The sequence below is a fragment of the Excalfactoria chinensis genome, chromosome 17 (assembly GCF_039878825.1).
Source record: "Excalfactoria chinensis isolate bCotChi1 chromosome 17, bCotChi1.hap2, whole genome shotgun sequence".
Classification (NCBI taxonomy): domain Eukaryota; kingdom Metazoa; phylum Chordata; class Aves; order Galliformes; family Phasianidae; genus Excalfactoria; species Excalfactoria chinensis.
The window spans coordinates 8,772,289-8,796,141 of record NC_092841.1 but is presented as its reverse complement, the minus strand read 5'-3'; the positions used below and the strand labels follow the sequence as shown (position 1 = coordinate 8,796,141).

The window sequence follows — 23,853 nt, the reverse complement described above, 5'->3', positions numbered from 1 at the left end:
TCTTCCCCCCAAGGCACACCTTATGGAAGCGAGTCCAAAAAGCCATCACTCAATTCCTGGCTCTCCTAATTGCTGTCATAGACAGAAATGGCAATCTGGAGCTGTTGGCCAGGCCGGCACCTGAATGGGTGACAAACCTGTGGATGTTCATCTTCAATGACACAAAATTCCTGACTGTCCCTTCTGATGTGGGTAAAAACAGGTGAGCCCCTGGAGGGAGCAGCAGGATGGCTTGGCTGGCAGCACCGACGCCAGTCCCATACTGTGTCTAAATCCATGTGGGAGGTTAACGTTGTTGGTTACTCCCCAGTGCTGTGCCAAAGGCAGTGGGGAAGGTCTTTGGTGACTGCAGAAGTCTCTTTTTTTTCTGCCTTATCCCTGTTGTTCCTGGGCTTTGCTCTGTGGTTGCTTGCTCACACTTCTTACCCATCCCTTGAAACCGATGTGTTGTGCTACTGGAGTCTTTTTGCTAGAGAATTCTCCCTAGATAGGTCCTAATGCTATGTAATTGGTGAAAGGAGTTCTATTAATGAGTCCTTCAATTTTTTTCCCCTTTTAGGGCTGCTTTCTTGCTTTCTGGATCTTACTGCCTCTGTCTGAATGTGCTTCTCGAGCAAAAGTCTGCCATACTAACGATCTTTTAATCTCCTAGCTCTCAAAAAGAGATAATTCTGGTGCAGAACAGCATGATGGTGTCTGCTGATGATGGGAATAAGATGCCCTTCAGCTGGAGGATAAAGGAGTATTTGGATGAGATGTGGTTGAAAGCTCAGTACATCCAGAACACTGAAGGTGAGCACCTGGCTTGAGCTTGTGACGCTCCATCCATCTGCCCTGTGAACTCCAGTGTATTGCTAACATGCCTCCAACCCATCACTACCACCCTGGGATCACCTTCAGTCCCTCTATACTCTGTTTCCCAGTATTAGTCTGTCTCGTGTCCTTAATGCTGTGGAAATACCAAGAGTTGATGTTAAGATCCAGTAAATAACAGCAGCGATGCCTGGACTGCAAAGGCCTGGCCTCAAATTCCTCATTAGCACTCGGAATGGGGGGAGTGCTGTATGTACCAGTGACTGATGAGGTGTCCAGGCAGAAGCTGTGTCAAACCCAGCTTCCTCCTGACATGCAGAGCTTTTCTCTGCACTCTTGTTTTCCAGACCAAGCGGAGAACTTTGTGGATATATTCCAGAAAACTGCACTGGGAGAATTTATCTCTGCTCTGACCAAGGAGGAAAGGCAGGAGCTCTTCCAGTGCTACGTCATTGACTTCATTGTCCTGACCATTGGTGTTTCCTCCGCAAAGGAGCTGCAGGTCAGTGTGTGGAGCAGGAACTGGAACCCCTTGGCTGAAGAGAAGGGCATGATGCCCTTCTGTGTATCAATGTCATAGAATGGCCTGGGTTGAAAAGAACCGTAATCATTATCTAGTTTCAACCCCTCTGCTATGTGCAGGATTACCAACCATCATACTAGGCTGCCCAGAGCCACATCTAGCCTGGCCTTGAATGAGTGTTGCCTTCTCAGACCCAGTCCTCCTTTCACGTGGGTGATGAGCTGTCCCCAGAGCAGATGTTGGATTCTGGATGGCTGCTGGAATCACTGAGTGTTTACCTTAGGAGCAGCAATAGGAAAAGCACTTCCTTAGGAGAGCCCATTGAAATGGCCCCAACATTTAAGGCTGTCTTCATAAAGTGCTAATGAGGGTTTTTTAGACAATTTTGTATTTTAGTACAAAATAAAATTAAAAAAATAAAAGTAATTTTTTGGGGTAAATTTTAATTTTCTTTAATTTTATTTTTTCTTCCTACCTTTTCAGTGTCTGCAACTTGCTTTTCTCTCCTGGATTGAGGAATGGAAGGCAGCTTCTCTCAGGAGACAGGAGGCAGTGCCATGTCTGCCCTGGGTCCACTTAGGGTACAATCAGTTCAAGAGCCGCTTGCAGAACTACTCTAGGATCCTGGCTTTACACCCCAGCGTGGTCGACTCTCTTCTAAACCTGAAAGAAGATGAAATGCCTCATCACAAGATGGTATAGTCATCACCAGATGCTTTGTGACCCTCAGCCCTAGCAGAGAGCTGTCTTCATTGAGTTAGCTTGCGCCCGGTGTCCTTTTGATTTCAGCTGGAGTGGAAAGTACCAACTCAGATGGAATCCTTGGTGTTAGGAATAGACAGCTATGTTAGCAGCCTTACTAGTGGAGTTTAAATTAGCTTGCCATGCTTTTGTATTAATTAGTAGGGTGTGCTAATGATCTGAGCCACGAGCATGGGAACCCCCTAGAGCTTGAGATCATCAATAGGGCATTATTCAGTGCTACCTAGCAAAGCCTCGGGCTCCCAGATAATTTTCAAGTGTTACTGCTGCATTACGCTTACAGCCTGTGTGTGCATTTAGGTTTTAGACATCTTAGCTGCAATTGGGTGTGCTGAAGAGCTGGAGAACCAAATGCAGACAGCCCATCCGGAGATCTGGCTGCAGAAGGTGAAGAATCTTCGAATGCCAATTGAATTTATTTGTAAAGACAAGTCGTTACAGAGGAGTGCTACTAGGTGCCATCAGCTGCTAAAACAACTCAAGTATGTACCGCAGATCTACTCATAGCCTTGATCTTTTGCCTTGCTGTTAGTACAGACTGGAAGCTGTTCTGGTTCTGCTTTTCTCTGATGAGAACTTTGTATACCTTCTCAGGTTCCAGCTCAGGAGGGTTGTTATCAATTGCCAGATTGTTTTTCCTTTTCCCACAGATGCTCCCCTGAAGTCTAGCAGTGTTATCCACTGCATTCCAGTTGCATTCAGGGCTGCTTTGAATCTTGTTTGTTTGGCATTAATCAACAACGATTCCCTGCTTTATTCTTGTAAAGACAGAGATGGGGAACTTTGCTGTGTCTGAGACAAGAGATTTCTCTCCCACAATTCAGGCCAAGGGAGCTTCGCTGGTGTATCTTGCAGACCTTGTTTAGATTAACTTAAGTGGGAACAAAAGCTTGGTTCCTGGTGATGTTCTTTAAGTTACTTCCTATTCTAACAGAAACCAGAGATAAGGTTTTTGTTGTGCTCTTTGTTGTGCTGCAGTGCTGTCTGCAGGACACTTTCCCATGTCATAAGTTCACTCACTACATACTGCTGTGTGTTTTGTCCTTGACAGAAAGCCAGGCTTTGGTTCAGGGGCTGATAACCAAAAGGCAAATCTAAGAAGCTGCATGAGAATTGTACAAGAGCTGCAGCAGTGAGGATGAGAAGCAGATCTGATGCTGTTCTGCCTTTCAGACTCATAGCACAGTCGTGTCAGCTCTGAACTCCTAATTGTGCTTCTGAAATCATGCTTTCCTCCCCACAGAACCTGCTGGAACCGTGTTTTCTGCATGTCTCTGTTTGTTGAACATGTATTGCTTGGTTCTGGCGCTTTGATGCCGGAGGTTGAGAATATAGTGAAAGATCATACTTTGCTTCTTGCCAAGGTGAGCTAAGATGCGATTTCACCTCATCCCCGTTTGCTTTTGCCAATTGTGTTAGCAGAGCTGAGCCATTCAGCATTGCCCTTTTCTCCTGCAGTGCTTTGAGGAAGATTCAGACATGAAGACTCATCCGACTTTTGTTGCAGTGATGAAAGTACTGTGCAGATGCAAGGAGGACGTCAGCAGCAGGCTCTACAGGTAGTGATGCTGAGACTATCTGCACAATCAAGGAGAAATATTGCCTATGTATTCCTGAGCATAAACAGCATTGCATTCAATGTACTGAAAGCCAGATGGAGAGCAGTATGTTCTGTCTTATTCTGTACCCTGGGGCCGAGTGGTTAGCCAACAGGTCTTAAACTGTCTTCTGTGATTGTAGTCGAAGATGAACATCTTACTCAAGACTTCCTTGGTAAGATAGCATTGAAGCAATCGTGTTTGTTGCTGTTTCTGACTTACAGTCATGATTTGAAGCCGTGTTACATCTGCCATGGAGAGCCCAAGGATCCAGTCCGGCTGTGTTGCAACCATGCCTTTTGTGAGAAGTGCATCAGAGCGTGGCTAATTCCAGCACACATGCATTGTCCGTTATGCAGAGTTGCTGTTGAAGATGATAATTTAACTGTTGACAAAGAGCTCAGGTACTCCTTCCTGTCTAAGGTGTAAGCTTTGCAGAGGGGCTGGTAATGTAAGGAAATACACTTAAAGGATGGAGGAGGAAGCTCTGCTCAGCTCTTCCTTGTCTGGGATTAGATTCATCCATTTTCCCTTTATTGTTTTCAAAAGAGGGGGGGAAGTTGCCTTTGGCCCACATGATGAGGCTCATTGCAAAACCCTGCAAGCTGAGGCAGCACTCAGTGAGCTGCAAGGCCCTCTCGGTGGCTGAACTGGACAAGGGAGCTGTTGGTCACCTCAGCAGACTGCTTTGTGATAGTGCAGCAAAAAGCTCACAGTGCGTGTATCTGGGGCATCACTTTGACAGCTGAGATCACAAATGGCAATCTGATGTGGCCTTTTCACTCGGATGCTTTTGAAGGGTTGTATAAATCCAGCCTTTTTGAAAGCTGGAAAAGAGCATTGCTTTGACTTTTGCCCATGTCTGCTTTGCTTCATCCATTATTTAACTGTATTTGAACGCTGTCCTAATGCTTTTCATTCTCTGCCTAGTGCTGCCATAGCAAAAAATGCCCTGTTCCGGCAGAGGTGCAATAACTTCTTCATAGATGTGGTTACCACCATGTGTTTTAAGGACAACGAGCCCCCTGATGCAGCAGTGATCCAAGAGCTCCTCAATCTGCTGTTTGTGTACAGGAGCCTCCTGGAAGATTCAGGTGAGCTCTTTTCATGAAGCCTCATAGAGCTGATTCTCTTGGCAGCTTCTCTCACCTTCCCATCCCTTCTGTGTTCCCACAGATCGTCCTGCTGCTTACACCAAACTTCTGTCCCCATTTGATGAGGAAGTGGATGAAACTCCCGTTATCCGCTCAGTGATGCTGAAGCTTCTCTTGAAGTACAGGTGAGCACAGGCAGTTATTGGGTGTTACACTGCAGAGCCATTTCTCTAGTGTGATTGTTTCCTAATTCAGATTCCTAAAGTAGAGCAGGTGATTTATGCCCTGGAAATCCTTATTTGTCATCTCTGATAAAAGCCCAGCTTGGAGGAGGAAGCTGGATGTTATCTGGTAGGAGCCAGCACAGTTGTTCTTCCATCACTTCCAAAGTGATTTCCACCTGTCTCACGGCCTTAACTAGTAGCTTGATCACAATTTAGGACAGAATTAGCAGCCACCAGCATTGCAGCTGCGATAAGAGAGTGTTTCTCTCTCCAATAGCTTCAGTGAAGTGAAAAATGACGTGCAAGATTACCTGTCCCGGGTTGAACGCAGCCACATCCTGGACAACAGAGATAAAAAAGAGCTCTACTTGCTTTTTGTCAACTGCTTGGAGGTAAGACTTTGGCAACAGAACTGGTACAGGGGGAAATTTAGACCCACTTAGCTTCCCTCTCCCAGTAAGTTTAAATCCAATCTGACTCCAGTGGTTCTGCCATTCATGCAGTTCTGGTTCATCTTTAGGATTCTATGTGTGACAAGTCTGAAGGCAGCCTTGGATGTGAGAGTGTTAACTCACTGCCTGGAGACAGAGGCTTTCCAGAAAACTACCTCCCAAAAAGCAATCGAGGAGCCCCTCAGGAATCATCTGTGGAATACCTGCAGGCAGTGGCCAAAGTTCGCTTGTACCTGACTAAGGCTGCAGAGCTGCTCTATGACTTGTATGAGCTCACAGGTAAGTAATTATTGTTCTATCAAATGGAAACGTTGTAGACAATGGAAAAGTTATCATGGGAGGTGGGTTGTGGGCCAGAGTTGGGCTGAGGGGCCACTTTAGATGAGCAGCAAGGTAGGATGTATTTTTTTTTTTTCTGCTTTTTCTCCTCCAGATCAAGACCAGGTAAAGGAGAAAAAACGTTACCTGGAAAACGTGAAGGTGTTCTGTGGGCTCACCAAGAATGACTGGCACCGTGTTTACCTGGTCCGGAAAATTGCCCATCTGTATGGGATGGAATTTGCTCAGAAGCTTGTGACGGAAGCAAGGTTCAACTGGGTGTTCCCAGTAGAAATTCTGCGACAGGTAAAGAAGAGGGTTCTCCTTGGAGATGGCCCAATGCTGTCAGTCCTGTTTGTTCCAGTGCTGCCTGGTTCTGGGGAACTTGCCACAGTGGGAGATCTGTTTGGGTTACTACACCTGTGTGCTGCCTCTTTGTGACGGCTGAAAGGCCACATCTATTGCGAGAAATGGTTCCTGCAAAGAGCAGGTTTTGCCTTGTCCCCTGGCTGGTTAACATCCACAGCGCTCACCGTGTGCTCTTTCCTTTGCAGGTACAGAGCAGTCAGTCTAACCCCATTGATCGTTACTTGACGTGTGGCAAGAACTACAAAGTCCTGCGTGATGCTGTGGGGAAAGCCATGATAGAGTGCAAGCTTGAGGGTCTTCTAGAGGCTGAGAAGGTAGGGAATGTTCTTCTCACCATAATCCTGCTAGTCTGCAGTGTTCAGGACGTTTAACAAAACCCCACCATGTGAATGTTCAGCCATCACACTGGTCACCTCTTCTCCACTCATCATCGTGAGTTCATCTTTTCCAGGCCCCTGGCAGCACCCCAGCTGTTCAATCTGTCCATCTGCTCCTGGCTATTTTCAGGGAGGTCACTGCCCTATATGGATACAGAGACTCAAGTTTTCATCCAAAACAGCAGGTAAGATGCTGCCCTTTGGGGGGCTTGTGACAAATGTGCTTCATCAACAAGTGAGATATGAATCGTTGGTGGAAGAACTTTTTGTTCTGGCTTATGGCCTTGGTCAGGGCAAAGGGAAAGTATTTTCAAAGTGGGGGGAAATGCAGCATGAGAAGCAGCTGCTCATCCTCCTCAGTCTGATGGACGATATGGTAGCTTTATTTCTTTTTAAATGTGTGCTTTCAGCAAACTTGTGCTCTGGCTGAGTTCATCCAAAACTCCAAAGTCCTGAGTGCTCCAGACCTGCAGAACTTTGCGATGTCTCTTGCGATGAATGCATTGCCATCTGTTCTGAGTGTGGATCCTCAAAGCTTCAGCAATAACGGAGCACTCATTGAGATGGCTGTTCATACTATGGCTGTCCTGCTGTGTGGGCAGAACCCCATCCTGCAGCCGCTGAGGAATCTGGCATTCTCCCCACACACCATGGAGGTAAAGAGATCAGTACATCAGTAATAACTCCATTCATCTACTGGGCCTGCTGTAATATCGCCATAGCATCAGAAGACACCAGCTTGTTGTTTTAGTTGTGGATTTCTGATGGGTATTTCAGTGTCGTTGGCATTAAATAGCACAGCACTGAGCTCTGAACTGGCACCTTTTCAAAGTACTTCTGCAGACTGAGCAGCATCAGGCAAATACTTGTGCTGATGTTTGAGCAAGTCTGAAAGCAGTTGGCTGATAGCAGTGTGGAAACCCGTGTGTCCTAGAGGGTAATGGAGCCATAGGCTGTGAAGGTAGAAGCATCTGCTGCTTGGTTTCTTCTGGCTTTCCAGATGTAAGGAAACACTAGTAGACACCAAGGGTGCGTGAGGTCACTGCAAGAGGAATCCAGTTTAGGATGTCTAGAGAGTGTGCGTGCAAGTCTCGACAGTATTGAGGATAGCATTTGAAAACACACATGCATCACACCCTTCATCTGCACTACCTCTTTTAGATACTGTGATGGGGAATGAGGACAAGGTAACAGTGGGGAGCTGCTACAGTAAAGAACCAATCTAGACATTTATTTGTCACCTTTCTTCCTCTTTAGCACTCTTTTCTGCCTACAATGCCAGAAGACATGGTGGCTCAAGCGAGAACCTGGCAAGGACTGGCCGATCTGCGCATGTACAGTAAGTGCTTCTGGCTGGCTTTGAAAGAAACAGAGGAATTCTTGTTATTGAAGAAAGCAATTCCTGATATGAGGATAGACCTCTTCTTCTACATGGCATGGGTTATTTTTCAGGCTGCCATTCCATGTTTTTCAAGGAGAGAAGCAATAAAAGCTTCCCCTAGCTCCTGTGTGGTCCTTTTGCCACTCTATTGGGCTTTGGGAACATCAGTGCTTTCCATTAGGCCTTGAAGCATATTTCTAGTTCTAAGGTGATGATCCCCATGATAGGAAATAATGGGGGCTTCATAAATAGCTCTGTTAACGCTGCTCTACTTTTTTCTCTTTCTTCACAGTATGTCCAAATGGCCACCCCTGCACTGTAGGAGAGGTAAGATTTGAGATTGGTAGGTTTTCTTTTTATTTTAAAGCAAGTAACATTTGCAGCAATAGACTTTCATATTTCAGTTATTGCTGAAGTTCTGCTGTACTGCATTTCATCCTATAAACTCTCTGCATAGCTGGCCGTTTTGCCGCTGTAATGTAACATTTAGAATGGCACAAACCCAGACGGTACCATAAATCTGGGCAATAAGTCAGTCAGAGGTTGTTTGTCCAGCGTACAGCAGCCTTCAAAATAAGCAGCTGCAGTCTGGGTCTTTGCTTCATTCTCTCTGCTTTTGCTCTGGAATTCAGTGTTCTCTTTTTTTGTTCTTTGCTAGTGTGGCAGACCCAATGGAATTGGCCGTTGTATTGAGTGTGGCTTAGAAGTCGGAGGGCATAATCACATTGCAGTGCCTGGCTTTCGAGAATTCCGGTATGATTTGATTGATTCACCTGCTCAATACTGAATGATATAGAATGATACGCCTGTTGTGCTTTCAGAACAAAAGTTATTGCCTTGTGCTGAAAGGGGTGGCACGTGTGGCTCCCTACTAGCTCATGCATTGGCTTCTTGGAAGTGGAAGAAGCTGAGCTGTGAGGGGTGCTGGTAGAGCTCTGAATTTCCAAAAACTACATTAAAATAAGAGCTTGTTGAGCTTTCAGTTGAAGCTTTTCAATTCTATTCGTCCAAGCTGATGTATGTTGTGTGGTTCTGTAGTGACACGGAGCAAAAAGCTACGTGTTGTTAGATGGCTCATCGAGGCAGCAGAACTCTTATCTAAACTGCGGGAGCTACAACTTGTGCTATTCAAATTCTTCATTCCTCTGCAGCACTCTTAATTGGTACCTTTTATGGTATTCAGAGAGCTCATGAGCAGAAAGATGTTACTGGGTGTTGATAACCTCGTGTGTTCTCTTGTCAAGGCAAAAATGACTGTACAAATGCTTTCCAACAGGAGTACTGGGGACAGAACTCAAACTGGCCATGTCCTTGGAGATGCACAGCATAGAAGAGGGCAGGGAGTGTCTGATCGATCCATGTCCCCGGCTGTCTTCATTCTGATCCGCTTGCTCACACATTTAACGATGTTGCTGGGAGCCACAAAAGATCCTCAGGTATCTCCTAGTGGTAACTTCAAGCAGCCGCATGAAATGCAATGAAATCTGTGTGATGCTGGTCCTTTTTATCCCATTGCCTATTGACCAGGGCTGTCTTTCAAGACCCAAACTCACTCCCCTCCTTGCCTAGTGATGATGTTGGTTTCATTGCACAGTCATATGCGTGCAAACCTGCTTTAATTTGTTCAATAATCCTGTAGGGCAGAGTAGAGACTTTCTGGTAGGACTGCAGTTCTGCATGACTTGTGCTTGATCTGGGTGGTGCTGGCTGTACTCATTCTCACCTTTTGTCACTCTTTAGTCACTGAGAAACATTATCAAGCCAGCGGTGCGCGATTCGGTGACCTTCCTGCAGCAGCACATCCAGGTGGACCTGGCACAGCTGACAAGAATTTTGGGAAAGAGTGTGGATGAGGCTATCAACATCTTTCATCTGGTCCTGGGCAGCCTTCTGAAGGACCCCCACCAGCACCCAGGGCAGTGTAAGGAAGCTATCAGCCATATCTCATTTGCAAGCTGTGTTGGCATTTTAAGGGCAGCGGTTATTTTTTGCTTCTTTGGTAAAGAACCATTCCTGACAGGCAGTAACTGAGCTGATGAGGAAGATGCAGAAATGTGAGGCTTGTTTCTCGCTGTAGGGAGTGAAGGAATTTCAGCTGTGTGTTTCTATTTAGGTTGAGTGCAGGAGTTTTGCAAGATTTGACAAGTAGTTCTGAAAAGGAATGGCGGAATGAATAGCCTCGTGATACACTGACAGAGTTCTCAGCTCACAAGCGGAGGTGCTGCTCAAAGCACAGTATTGTGTATAATCATATACTACTCCTTAAATGACTGCCAAGGAGTTAGTTGATGAAATAGGGATGGCAGAATATGGCTAGCAGTAGAATCTGGAGTTCAAGTTGACGTGAGTCATTGTTGTAGGGTGATTTATATGGAACAGCTGTATTTTCAGTGTGTGACAGCACAGGCCATTATTCAAGTTCAGTTCTTTATTCTGTCGTTGCTCCTGGTCTGACCTTGAACAAGTTGTTTAACCTCTCTGGGATTCTGAATGACTTGTATTAATGGCTGCATCGTTTGAATTGAATGACTGAAGTCTCTAAAAGGCTGAGATTACTGTGTGCTGTTCTGGATGATGCTCCTCAGCTGGACTGAGATGCTCATTTAGCTTCCAGGACCTTTGTAATTGCTCCTGGCTTATCATGCAAGCTTGCAAGGATGTCGCATCTAGAAGCTAAGGGAATCTAAGCTCTTTTTACAACTGAAGTGTTACGAGCATAACTCATATATTTCTGTTATAGGGCCAGTTCAGTTTGATGCTGTGCTTTCCACCAAGGAGAAAAGAAACAAATGGGAAGAAATTGTTTCAAGAACTGTTATTATTCCTGAATTGGAGGTGAGAAGTTTGTTTGAAGAGATTTCAGCAGCCACTTCTTTAGAAATCTGACCTGCTGTAATGTCTGCGTTGCCCCTTTCATCCAGCTGTTCCTAAACCTGAGCTATTTAGGGGGTTTTTAGACCAAGCTGCCAATTCTGATAGGATGCCTTTCTTTTATGCAGGGCTTGGATAAAAAACTTCTGAAGTTAAGTGAGCAAATTCAAGAGGATGAGAGAATCTCTTCCAATCCAGTAGTGAAAGTAGTTTATGGGGACCCAGCGACTTTCCTGTCCCAGCTGCCCAAGGACAGCCACATACATCACTCCAAGATGTGGAGCAGCCGAAAGAGGATTTCAGTGGAGAACCTGGGCCACGTAGTCCAGCAAATGAACGCCAAGGACACCGTCCCGCTCCTGTGGAAGTTCCTGCAGAAGGTGAATGTGATACAGGGGTGAGACCCCACAGTGCTCGGATATCTGTCTGCAGATTCACACAGTGGTTGAGGTTGGAAGGGACCTCTGGCTCTGTCTGGTCCCACTTCCCAAGCCCTGTTTATTAAAAATGAGGTAGGCTGTTGCAGGAAACCTTTGTGCGTTTCTTTACCTTTCCAAAGGAGGCATGAAATGTCACCAGTTTATTCCAGGATGCGTTGAATGTTCTTTGGGTTTACTCCCCATGAGAGTATAAGGACACCCGATGGCTGCATATCGCATCCAGCAAAACCTGAAATGAGGACAGGGCATTGCTGCCCTAGCACGAGCAGCAACATCAAACTGGAAAAGAACAGTAAAAACTGCACAGAAATGATGGGGAAGACAAAATCAAAATGGAGAGGTGTTCTAGCATTTGGTTGTAGTGCCTTCCTCATCATAACCTTTGGTAATCTTGAACTGCACGTGTCAAATATATACATTTCTTCTCTGTAACTTCTAAGAAGTAATTCAGTAAACGTATTCAGGATTAGGTTTTGTCCGAGGATGGCTTTACTCACAGAGTCCCATTTTCCCCTTCCAGGAACCAGAACTGAGGTTGGTTAAATGCCTGCCGGAGATTCTGGCTCTTCAGCGAGACCTGGTGAGGCTGTTTCAGAACAGCTCTGATGCCAAACGCTGCACGATCAGAGAGTTCCTCAGTGAGCCCCTCTCAGGTGAGAGAAGATGCTGCTCGAACTGTAAATTAGTGAAACAAAAAGTGCTTTAAAATGGTTGCTTGGATAATCCAGCTGATAATGAAAGTGAAAACTCCTGTGAAGCTTACAGTCTTTTCCTTGACGTTAGAGGTTTCTCTTTTAAAAGCCATGAAGTGGTTTTTAAGAGAATTATAAGCACAGGAAGGGTGGTTACAAGGGGCAGGGATGCTGTTCAGAGCTAGGCAAGGTGAATGCAGCTGTGGGTATGCTGAATCTCTGAGCTATGCCCTTGACTAGGGCCTTCCTAAAAGGTATGAGGGATGTCTGTCCTTTCTGATGCTGGAGAAACAGTTGGTGACAGATCCCTTCAATTATATTTATGTACAGTTGCTTCTGTTCTTGAGGACTTACAGAACAGTTCTTAAAGGTCATGCAGAGTCAGACTGAGTTTTGTAGCCTGGGCCAACTTTGCACAGTAATAGAAGAACATAAACAGAGCAAATTATTCCATTTAACAACATTAGGAATCTGTTTAATGTGCATTTAGGCACTTCTGATCTGTTTGAACAGCGGTGTTTTGAAAACTCTTGTATTACTGGATTTTGTGGTGTTGCCAGTAAGAGGTGTTTCCTGTTTCTGGTGTTCCCAGATGTGATGTGGGTTCTGTTAGAGAGGAGAGTCAATGTGTTTCTGTCAGTTTGGAACAAGCTGAGGACATCACTGGATACCAATGGTGAGTACTCTTCTTTCCCAGCACTGTTCTGAGGGGAAATGAAGGAGTGCCTGCTGTCAGGTGGGGCTCCTTCGATATAATTGGTGGGTTTCTCCTATCAGTTGCTGAAATGCATCCTCAAAACTGACCTCGGTCATATAAAGCCTCTCCTTTCAGCCCAGGAGATGCTGCTTATTGTGGGCTTTGGGCCACCTTAAGGAGCTTTCAATGCTTTTTATTTCAGGGGAAGTTAAACTTCCTAAAGGCTACTGTGATGCTGACCTGACCCTGGACAGCAAGCTTGAGATCCTTCTGCCACGTCGACAGGGACTGGGCCTCTGCTCCACAGCCTTGGTCAGTTACCTCATCAGCCTGCAAAACGACTTCATCCATTCGGTGAACAAACATATCAAAGAAGACGACCAGTATGTTGCTCTTGCAGCTAAGGCCATTTTATCACATGCTACCACATGCTCTGCTTTCCCTGCTTCATAAAAGCTCATCATTGTAAATGGAGACCACTTTTTTTCCCCCTGTTCTTCAGGTACTTGATCAGTCCATCAGAAGTGGCTGACCTTCACTTGATCAGTTACGAGGTTGAGAAAGACTTGATTCCTCTGATCTTATCCAACTGCCAGTACAGCATGGAGAAGGGAGGGGAGACACTGCAGCACTTTGATCTGGAGAGGATCCAGCAGCAAGTCATCAGCAAGTTCCTGCAGGGGAAGCCACTCATCACCCTAACGGTAGGACAAGTTGTCTGCAGGGCTCTGATGATGTGCTGGCTGATGCTGGAAGCCCTGCAGAGTTTGCTGCAGCAAAGCATACGCTGTAGCGGGGTTAGCGATGTGACAAAGCTCTACAACAAATGCTTTCTCTCTTGACAGGGAATACCCAACCTTGTTTACAGACACGATCGGAATTATGAAGAGCTATTTGATGATATCAGGAGTAAGCAGCATCTGCATCAGGTGGGTTTCTGCCCTGGAGGGAACAGGGCAAGCATGTGACCCCTTAAGTACTAAGAAGTGTCAGGCTTGCTTTGCCCATCTGCTTTGAAGACTTGCTTGCTCATCTGTTGGCATGCCTTGAACGTGTACCCAGTGGTTGTCTTTCATCAGTTAGGATTTACAAAGCAAAGATGTAGTTAGGTGCTTTCAGTCTCCTAAATCTGGGGCTCTGTCCCTTGTCTGGGACTCCAGCGACCTGAGCAGCAATAAGGAGCGGTTCTAAACTAACACTGCTTTGACTTCATGGCTTTTCAGAGTGCACTGCCCAGCTCTGTGATGAACGCCATCACTGGGGAGCTGCAGTCTTACAGTGATGTCTGTGATGCTCTGTCCGTCACTGAAATTGCCTTGGAATTTCTGGCCATGGCTGGAGAGGACACCGAAATGCTTCTGACTGACTACGTTGAGAACGTTCTGCAGATGGGTGATCAGACAAACCCTCATGTACTGCAGGTGAGTCCCGAGAGTGTGGGTTGGAAGGGACCTGGAGGATGGTCTGGTTCCAACCTCTGTGCAGTTCAGTGCTACTATACCTCCTCATGTGGTTTCTTCCTTAGTGGGCATCTTGCTTGTGCTTGTAACTCCTCTGCAGTTTTGCCCTGCTTGGGGAAATGTGCAAAAAGAACCAACTCCTAAACGTGGCCCTTTCATCCACTTTCTTTCAGGCCCTGACACGATGCCACCTAAAGCACATCATAGCCCTGTGGCAACTTCTCTCTACCCACAAATCTGAGCAGCTTCTGCGCCTCAGAAGGGTAAGACAGGCTGGTGTCCTCTCACCTCTCAAATGAAGTTGCTTAACGTGTTGTGTGGGTTTTGGTTCTTCAACTTGTTCTCTCCCTGCATTTCTAGGATCCTTTTGAAGACATCAGTACAGAATACAAAGCTGATCTCAGTCCAGAGATGGCCAAACTCCTCAACACCTACTTTGTCCACTCGAGGCTGGAAACCTTTTTGCAGGAGCTCCATAAGATGATCATCCTGAAGCTGAAACGTGTCAGATCTGCGGATGAATTCAGACCCACGTGGGGGTAAATGGATTTGTGCAGCCCCAAACGACCCACACTTAGTAACAACCTCAGCTTCTCTGCTGCTATGAAAATGCCTTTGATGGAAACAGTTCTGTTAGCAAATGGCTGCTCTGCTGGCCACGCAGTACGAGCATTGCTGTTAAGAATATGCAGCCAGTTGCAAGCTGCCCTGTGTGTTTCTGCCTCTTACATGGGCTGTTTGAGCTGCGGCAGCTGTATTCCCCAGCTCAGCATGCTTAGCTTTCTGCACCCACATCTTGGCCTTTAACAATGTGATTCCAACCAGCAGCATCCCTCTTAGGGCTCCTTAACCCATGGATTGCTGTATCCCATCTATTAACACTACTTTTACTCTTGGATTTCTAGCGTGAAGGATTGGCTCATTCATCTCCTCGATGACAAAGACGTCGAGCTGGCTGCGGAGCTGCAGGATGCGTTCCCAAATGAGATCTGCCTCTCCCACGTCACTGCCACCTGGAAAGCAGCCGCTGTCTTCAAGAGGGAGCGCAGGGAGAGCTAAGGGTGCCCACAGTGCCCTATATGTGCACAGGGGCTGCAGTGCCTTCATTGCTGGTGGTGCCAGTGAAGTTTGGGAAATTCAGGGATTGGTGTTTTTTTTTTTTTTGGTGTATTTTGTGGGTTTTGTTGGCTTTTTTTTGTGGTTTTGTTTTTTTGGAAGGTGAGCAATCAGTGTGAAGGTGAGCAATCAGTGTGAAGGTGAGCAATCAGTGTGAAGGTGAGCAATCAGTGTGAAGGTGAGCAATCAGTGTGAAGGTGAGCAATCAGTGTGAAGGTGAGCAATCAGTGTGAAGGTGAGCAATCAGTGTGAAGGTGAGATGCTTTAGTGCAGTGGAGGAGGAGGGGTCTCCTCTCCTCTGAAGGATGAAGATGGATCTTTTCTTCAAGCATTGCTCCTCCAAGAGGGGAAAACTTTTCCAAGCTCTGTGTTTCTATAGGGAGGTTTTGTACTCCTGGTTTCTCTTAGCCCTGGTAGGTGCTGGGCGGCCTTTCTCAGCCCCGCACGGCCCCCTCTTCTTGCTCCAGGCTTCAGAACCGAGAGAGAGAAGACAGAAACCAACCGAACCAACCATTCCTTCGCATCCATTCCATCACTGCCCTCACCCGCTGCTCCGGGCAGGCCCGGTCGGTTCCTCCCCGCCGCCAGGCGGCGCTCTGCGTATCTCAATAAACCGCGGAAGTGCGCTCTGACTGCCGGCTCCAACTGCCGTCTCTTTCCGCCCGCCTGCTCCGAGGGGGGTGTTGGGGTACGGGGGGGGTTGGGGGTCCGCCATGGCGAAGATGGACACGAAGGCAGTGCCGGCCGCCACGCTGCGCCGCTGGGAGCGGTAACGGAGGGGGGGAACGGTGGTGGTTGGGGCCGGGAGGGAGCAGGGCGCTGAGCTGTGCGGTCCCTCGCAGCGAGCAGGCCCGGCTGCGGGCCGCGGTGGTGACGGAGGACACGGAGCGGTGGCAGCGGGAGCCGGGCTGGGCCGGGCTGCAGCGGGTGGGCGGCGTGGATCTGTCCTACGTCAAAGGCGACGACGGCAGCGCCTGCGCGTCCCTCGTGGTGCTCAGCTATCCCGGCCTCGAGGTACCGGCGGGGCGGGGGCACGGAGGCACTTTGCGGTTCGTCGGTGGTAGAGAGGAGGAGTTAAAGCTGCTGGGTGCGAGCTGCTGGTGAACTGGGGGGTGCCCAGCCTGCTTCTGTCCGCCCTTTAGATTGACACGGCCCATGGCAATGGGGATCCAAAACACGATGTAATGATGAAGTGCTGAGAGTAAAGGGTGTAAACCAGAGATGTCTGCAGCCGGTAGTGCCCAGCAGGTGCCTGCAGGTTGCTGGCTGTGCCGTCTTGCTGTGCTCTTAGGTGCTGTATGAGGATTACCGGATGGTGGCTGTGAGTGCCCCGTATGTGGCTGGATTCTTGGCCTTCCGAGAGGTCCCTTTCCTGGTGGAAGCTGTTCAGAGACTTCAGCAGGAGCAGCCCGGGCTCAGACCTCAGGTGTGGCACGTTCCCTTATCCCAAGTCGGCTCAGAGTCCTGCTGAGGCTGCACGCTCTGCCTGTGTTCTGCTGGTAGAGCAGACAGCACGGCACTGAAGTGTGATTTCCCTGGGGACCAGGGATGCTGAGCCAACATCAGTCAGGTCTGCTTTGGCTTTTGGGAGTCCTGTGTGGGATTTTTGGCTTTTTCAGGTACTTCTTGTAGATGGGAATGGCCTGCTCCATCAGAGAGGTAGGACTGCACTGGGGAGCTCTGCTCTGCCAGCATTTGTTTGAGATTCCAATCTTCTGGTCTCCAGCAGTTACAGTGCTGTCATCTTGGTAGGGTTTGGTGTGGCCTGTCACCTGGGAGTCCTGACAGATCTGCCATGTGTTGGAGTGGCCAAGAACCTCCTGTATGTGGATGGCTTAGTCAGGGATGAGCTGCACAAAGAGCAGGTGAAGCCAGGTTGGGAATTTTTCCACTCTCTTATAGCCCTAGAGAACCAGGACAGTCACGATTATGTACTTCCTCACCGTGTACTTTCTGACCTTGAGTGTTTTTATGCCCTAGATTCGTTCCCTGCAGAAGAAAGGAGATACTTTCCCTCTGACAGGCACTTCGGGGGCTGTCCTTGGCATGGTAAGCCACAGGGAGTTTCATGTTTGCTTGGCCATCATATCTTCTGGCTTTGTGTAGCTGGGAGCACCGGGGGATGTTGTCTGAGCAGGTGACCAGTAGCACTGATCTCCTTTTTCCCCTGGGATCCCCAGGGATCTAAAAGGGCAAACAGTCTCTGTAAAGAGATGCTGTAAAGCAGAAGATCCAGAAGACTGGGTGTTCCCAAACACAGACCCACCTCCTGCTTCCTGAAGGCAGCTAGCTAGCCTGTGATTCATCTGCCACTTTATATTTGCCTGAAATAAGCCTCTTAAGGATTTGATCTCCATTGTTTCTTAATACACAGGCCCTGCGAGGCTGCAACAGCAGCTCTAAACCCCTGTATATCTCAGTGGGCCACCGGATATGCCTGGAGACAGCCGTGCGTCTGGTCAAGTCCTGCTGCAAGTACCGGATCCCGGAGCCCATCCGCCAGGTAGAAAAGCAAGGGAGCTGAGGAAGGGGAATGTAGGCCTGGGGCAGGGAAGGAAGACAAGTAGTCAGTGGAGGCAGTGTGGCGGCTGTGGATGCCAAGCCTGTGTTTCAGAGTCCCAGTTTGCCATTCATCTGCAGGTGACAGTTCTGCAGTAGGCACCTTTCTTGCTGGCCTGTTCTTCTCAACCTGTTGTCTTGTTTTTGTGGTAGATCCTTCCATCTTCCTCACTTCTTGTTTTGACGCAGTGCTCAGAAGCTCACGCAGCCTTCACTGCAGACCCAGTCTGACTGATGTCTTGGTTCCTCTCTGCAGGCAACTTCAGCAGTGCTGGTGTTGTTAATACAGAAGAGCTGGAAATGCAGTTCTCCTCATGCTTTGAGCCTAGCACAGACCGCAGTGCTGCTCCTGTGGGCTTTTTCCTGTTACTGCACTATGCAAGGAACTGCGGGCTCTGAGGCGGCAGGCAGCCAGTAGGTGACAGCACTGGATCACATTCAGTGAGCCGCAGCTGCCACCTAGGCTTTGCTTCGTGCTAATTAAATCACAGCAGCGCTTGGAAAAGGGATCTGGAGAAGCGTAAAGCCTTCGGGACTTTTAGCCTGACAAGTAGGTCTCTCCTTGGGGTCACCCTGCTGTTTGCAGCTTGGGTGTGCCTGACCCAGTGACTGCTTGAGGGAGCAGGGTCTGTTCAGATGTTCCTGATGGTAACGGTGCTCTGGAACACACAGTTTACGGTGCTGCACCTCCATGCTGTTAGGTACCTGACCACCTTTGCTCTGCAGCTCCTCGGAGCAGCACCGAGATGATCCTGCTGCGGGCTGATAGGCAGGCTGTGCACACAGGAGCTTTTCCTCAGCACTGCAGTGTTTTCTGAAAACAGAGTCTTGAGTCTGTAGTTATAAAACAGGCAATCTAACACCTTAGAGCAAAACAAACCTTGAGGCATCCATTCCAGAACTAGAGTTTCTGATCTCATAAACCACTACCTGCCAGACGGGAGTAGGCTGATAGATCTTCTTATGTAACCTCTTCCAGCAAGGGACAGATGCCTCCGCAGAGCTATAAGCTTGCTCTGCAGTTGGGCAGAGGGGAAAAGCATTCCCTTTGGAAACAAAAAAGTGTCTTGGAGCCTTTCATCAGCTTCATTTAATTCCTAGCTTTTTCCAATCCACCGACTGTGACCTTTTTATTTCAAGTGATGGAAAGAAATGCTGTTGTGTTCCTCGCAGAGAGATTAAAAATTCAGGAGGAAATGAATGTGTTTACTGTAGAGGTAGAGGAGTGGTAGCAGAAAATGACGCTTAAATGTCCCTTTCCGTGGCACATCTCTCCATCACACCTCTTTGTGGTAATTGTCATAGGTCTTGATGCAGGGCTGTGCTGGAAGCCTCAGCTTGGGCACCTGAAGCAGGAGTTAAGAAGCAGAAAGCTGTTGGTAGTCCTGCCCTGTATTGACTTCCTTTTTGCTACAAGATCTCTCCAGAGCAGATTTGCAGACCTGGTGGGTGAATGAATGCTTATAGCATTCTCAGTGTGCAGTGAAAGGCTTCTGGAATGTTAGCACTTGGTTTGTAAGTTCTGGCAGCCCCAGAAGCATAGTGATCTGCAGATAGCTGCCAGTACCTTTTTGATGTGGTGTTTACAGCTTGTAGGAACACACTGCCATTCTGCTGCATGTGTACTGCTGTCAGCTGTAGTGGCAGCTTAAACCTCCCCCTTTCATAGGGGTATGGTTGGTCAGCCTATGTATGTTCTTACAGCATGAGACTGATTTGCATTCAGCCCACAGCGTGGTCATGTTGGCAAAGGATCTGGCTGTGATGCAGGTGAGAGGGGTGATCTTTCAGAGGAAGCAGAGAGAAGTTGCTTATCACCTTCAGTAAATATTTACATCCTGCTTAGTCCACGTTCCATGCGCAAGGCTGAGCTGGGAGAGTTTTGTTTGTGGGGGGGAAGTGATTCCTTCACCCAGACAGCTGGCAAGATTTTGAGACAGAGGGTTGGTCCTTTGGAGCTATCCAGGCAAAGGTCAGTACCCCTGAAGTCAATAGCCGTTGAAGCAGGCAGAAGCTGTTGTCTGAGAATAGTAGGCAAAGCATTCAAACTGGAACAGTGGCAAGCTCTCCTGAGAGCATCTGCCCTTGTCTACTTCTAGCAGGGGTCAGAAGCCCTCTCCAGTGTTTGCCCACGCTCTGAACCTGCTCAGACTCAGGATCCCCACACACAGTGTGGAAACAGAAGCTTTTAACACTCTCCATCTGATAAAGATTGCTCTGGGACTGATTCTTCTGCTCTTGCTGCTTCAGCTTCCTGCTTGGCTGCGCACCAGCCTCCAGCTCACTTGATGATCCTTTTAGCTCCAGCTGGCATCTGGCCCAACTGGTTCCTGCTGGTCCAGAAGGTGGCTGGTGGGGCAGCCTGATGTTGCTCCAGCCCACCACAGAGGACAGAAGTCAGCCAGGCCAGAGCTGTGAACTTCTGCAGGTGGCATCATGTGGAATATTACTTACAAAAGCAAAATTGAGCAATTAGCCGTCACCCCCTTTCTATGTGGCAACAGCACCTGCTGCCCTGCAGGAACATCAGCACCTCATGTCCAAAACTCTTATCTTGAGATGTAACCCCCCCCATACAAGCTTGCTGGTTACCACCACACCTCATAGAATAGGCTAAGCAACAATTCCAGACCCTAATGCCAGCACTAGGCCTGGCTGAAAATAGAAACAATCTGTGAGGATTATTACTGGACAGTTATCCATCTTATTGATTAACCTCTTGGTTAATACGCTGGGTTAAGCTGTCTCTCAGCAGTGTGTTAGGAGTGAGGACCGGGCAGTAATTTGCCACCTGGGTGAGCATTAGCTTATGTTACCAGCGGAACGTGGTTTGGGCTTTTTCTTACCTGGAGAAATAGTTGGTAGACCTGACTCTTGCTACCCTTGGTCTCCCAGCAGGGACTCTATTGAACAGCTTCTTTCCCTTGTTGTAAAATGCATCACATAATCTCTTATCCTGAAGAGTGATCAAAGTTATTTGTCAGTTCAGTTATGAAACTGTCCAATTATAGAGAGAAGGGAAAAAAAAATCTCCCAAACAAACCACCCCTTATGGTAACTATTTCTCGTTCTTGAGCCTGCAGAATTGTTAAGCAGTGGTGGAGCTGCATTTCCAGCAGTAAGCTGGCACAGCCTCCACCTGAGAAGCCGGACTGGGAGCTGCTGGGATGGATGGATGGATGGTGGGGAGCTCTTCTGGGGCACGGGAGAGACTCTTCAGAAGTAGCACAGAGACAAGAGTAGCAAATGCTTCAAGGACAGCCACTGGGGATGCGCTAACCCACTTTATTAGGATGATCATCATATTCTGTGAAGCTTTTCCAGCTGGGAAGGTCACAGGCTGCTTTTTAAGTAGAGAGAGACACTCTTTCTTTGAGGTGGGGAGCAGCAGCTGTTCTATAATGTCACGGGGTAGCAGCGTTCTTGAGAAAGGAAGGCTCTGGAAAAGGTAAAAACTTGAAGGGAATGTTAAAATCAACTACCAGTTCTCAAAGTTACCGAGAGCCCGGGGTGGCACTTGGGAACCTTGTGCTGGTATGGAGCAGCACTGGAAGCTGCACAGTATCACTTCTAGGTGATAAGAACATCCAGTAAGTGTCCAGCATCGCTTTCTACCTCTCTTGGGATTTCTGCTGGTGTTCTTGCCCTGCTCTGACTGCGTGCTGTCTTGTGCTGTTGATAAGATGCAGCAGTTCAGTTCTCCTGGTGTTCCCAGGTGGTTTTGTGTATATCAGAAGCAGAAGGGAGAAGATGGCTGCTGGCAGGAGCGCGGGTTTGATGATGGCTCTGAGCTCGGCTTCAAGGAAGAGGAGGGCAGTAAACCAACACTTGGTAGAATCTCAACATTACACCTCTTAATTGTGGCCCCAGGAGAGGTTGTACTAGAAAGCAGAGCTCGTAGCAATGATACAGTCTCCCCTTGGCAGCTTTGCTTTTGGTCTCGCAGGCTGGGGCAGTGTGAAAGGTGTGTCAGTCAGTTGCCTTGCTGCCAAGAAGTGGCAGAGCTGTGGGTGTGCTTGTGCCTTGTCTGTTTGTGTTTACTGGATGTTTTTACCTGCTTTAGCTGCATCATTACCATCACACAGCCAGCCCACCAGGCGCGAAGGCAGGATGAGCCAAGCTCTTGCCAAGGGAAAAGGATATGCAGCAGTCAAGTGGTGTGCTTCTCCATCTGTTCCTGCGTGGTACAACTGCTGGAACAGAGGAAGGAAAAAGATGGGTATGAGAGTTGGCAATGCCAGCTTTTCTTTTCGTCCCATGCCATCTTGACAACTTGCCTGCTGTATCACCATGTTCCCAAGCTCTTAATGGCCCTCTCCGTAGCCTTGTTCCCCTTCTTAATTTATAGTTTCCTGTGGAGGGAGCAGTCCCATTTCTCAGCTGGTTTAGTGACCAGAAAAGCTAATTCTGTACGAATATCACAGAGTTACAGCTGCTAAGACCATGGATGACCTTGGAGTGCTGTGAGCTGGAAGGCTGCAGCCCACACCTGTTTGCATTGCCCGTGGCAGCCCCTGGTAGCACAGTTCCAGGACACAACTTCTGTTTCAGTAAGGAAGGAACAACACAGCTTCCTCTTGGCAAGACAGCTGAGGGCTGGTTAGGGCCTGCTGGCATCAAGGTGTGCAGAGCCATACAGAGATAACTGTGAGGAGACACCACACGGGTGGTTCAGTCCCTCTTCACTCATTTTCCTCCTTAATTCCAGGCTGACATTAGATCCAGGGCGTATATCCAGAAGCAGATGTGTTCCCCACCAGCAGATGTACCTTCTGGGCTAAACAGGTAGGTGTGTGGGCAGCCCAAGCAGCTGCCTCTCCAAAGGGGATCTGCTCATGTAATGATCTTCAGTAATGGCATTAAAGGGACGGGTGGGGTAACAAGGTGAGCTCCAGTGACATCAGGACATGCTGCCCCCACAAAGGGTGATTTCTGGGGGAGATTGTGGCCGTGCTACTTCACATGTTTCTTGTGCAGAGCACCGTGTCCTGAGCAGGGGAAGGTCGCTGGGGATTTGGTCTGTTTCCAGCACCTATGATAAGCAAGGTGCTAACGCCCACGAGTGTGACATGAAGGTGAACAGAAATATCCTGCAAGGAGCTGGTTTCTGTTACCAGAAAACAAGGGGAGGGTCAGCTTCCCCCACTTTTACATAATGTTGGCCAACAGCTGCTTAGTTAAACAGCGTAAATCCATAGCAAGTCCACTGGTGTGTGGGAGCTCCTTGTGCTGTGAGAAGGCTCCTCTGCCTTATCAGCACAGTTCATCAGAGTTTATCATTGGGTTCCCTCAGAGCCACTCCAGGTTGGGCAGACAGCAGGTTCTGAAGGGCTCCAATGGGGGGAATGAGGTCTGTCAGAACTCAGAGCCCACCCTGCTCTGAGAGTTGTGCTGGACCAGAAAGTGAAGATCCCTGGTGGCAGCAGTCAGGGATTAGTTGATGTTGAGGCACCTCACAGAGATTCCTTCTGACACCTTTGCAGTGCAGCTTGTCATGTTCTGCTCAGCTCTTCAGTTCTCTGAATCATGAAGCCAGAAGCAAAGGAATGAGGTTCTCTGTTCTTCTAGTGTTGTTGCACAGTGCAGCCAGGCCATGCTTGTAGCACTGTGCTGGTAGCTGATGCTCCTTGCTGATGCTGGAAGCTACATAAAGGCTGGTTGGTTTGGGGGCCTGGGCAGCAGAAACACAAAACTCGTTCCATTGGTGATTGTGTGTCTCAAAACTTGGGTATCTGAGCAGTGTCAACCTGCAGGTGACATAATGGTCGGTCCTCTTGGCCCCTTCTTTTCTCAACTCTCTGATCCTTCCTGTTTTCTTGCAGAAAAGACAGGACTGACCTGGGGGAAGAATCTCATTTTGGAAGAAACGATGAAGACCTTCAACATTGAATCTGCAGGCTGTGGTTGTGCAGAGGGCAGCGGCTGTGCGCCTCCTGGGGCAGAGCAGCACATGTGTTGGTCAGCACAACACCAGCAGCAGTGCTGCTCTGTCCTGGCAGGCTCAAATCAGCCTCTGTTATATTTGTTACTTGATGTTTATATTTTTAATTGTTTATAATAATATATATTCACTTGTAGTTTTGCTACAACTTCCTTGAGTGCTCTGG

The 23,853-nt window shown here is 48.1% G+C and overlaps 2 protein-coding genes across 2 annotated transcripts in view; both read left to right on the top strand.

The window, feature by feature from the left end:
* RNF213 (ring finger protein 213) overlaps positions 1 to 11,049 on the top strand; it is a 33,002-nt gene extending 21,953 nt beyond the window's left edge. Inside the window, exons 29-51 of the mRNA XM_072351675.1 lie at positions 14 to 202; positions 653 to 792; positions 1,161 to 1,315; positions 1,820 to 2,032; positions 2,399 to 2,580; positions 3,342 to 3,462; positions 3,557 to 3,657; positions 3,921 to 4,100; positions 4,627 to 4,790; positions 4,873 to 4,975; positions 5,292 to 5,406; positions 5,535 to 5,745; positions 5,900 to 6,090; positions 6,339 to 6,467; positions 6,605 to 6,715; positions 6,941 to 7,186; positions 7,788 to 7,869; positions 8,204 to 8,238; positions 8,570 to 8,664; positions 9,188 to 9,347; positions 9,652 to 9,827; positions 10,652 to 10,746; positions 10,911 to 11,049. Coding sequence (XP_072207776.1) covers positions 14 to 202; positions 653 to 792; positions 1,161 to 1,315; positions 1,820 to 2,032; positions 2,399 to 2,580; positions 3,342 to 3,462; positions 3,557 to 3,657; positions 3,921 to 4,100; positions 4,627 to 4,790; positions 4,873 to 4,975; positions 5,292 to 5,406; positions 5,535 to 5,745; positions 5,900 to 6,090; positions 6,339 to 6,467; positions 6,605 to 6,715; positions 6,941 to 7,186; positions 7,788 to 7,869; positions 8,204 to 8,238; positions 8,570 to 8,664; positions 9,188 to 9,347; positions 9,652 to 9,827; positions 10,652 to 10,667 — 3,115 coding nt within the window. The 3' untranslated portion in view covers positions 10,668 to 10,746; positions 10,911 to 11,049. The remainder of the gene's footprint in view (positions 1 to 13; positions 203 to 652; positions 793 to 1,160; positions 1,316 to 1,819; positions 2,033 to 2,398; positions 2,581 to 3,341; positions 3,463 to 3,556; positions 3,658 to 3,920; positions 4,101 to 4,626; positions 4,791 to 4,872; positions 4,976 to 5,291; positions 5,407 to 5,534; positions 5,746 to 5,899; positions 6,091 to 6,338; positions 6,468 to 6,604; positions 6,716 to 6,940; positions 7,187 to 7,787; positions 7,870 to 8,203; positions 8,239 to 8,569; positions 8,665 to 9,187; positions 9,348 to 9,651; positions 9,828 to 10,651; positions 10,747 to 10,910) is intronic.
* A 4,082-nt stretch (positions 11,050 to 15,131) lies between these two features.
* On the top strand, positions 15,132 to 23,847 carry ENDOV (endonuclease V). The gene is made up of 10 exons (XM_072351676.1): positions 15,132 to 15,327; positions 15,442 to 15,956; positions 16,030 to 16,201; positions 16,479 to 16,613; positions 16,807 to 16,846; positions 16,940 to 17,052; positions 17,168 to 17,236; positions 17,562 to 17,690; positions 22,455 to 22,531; positions 23,569 to 23,847. Exons 2-10 carry the CDS (start codon positions 15,901 to 15,903, stop codon positions 23,633 to 23,635), a joined length of 858 nt encoding a protein of 285 aa, XP_072207777.1. The 5' UTR covers positions 15,132 to 15,327; positions 15,442 to 15,900; the 3' UTR covers positions 23,636 to 23,847.
* The last annotated feature ends 6 nt before the right edge of the window (positions 23,848 to 23,853 follow it).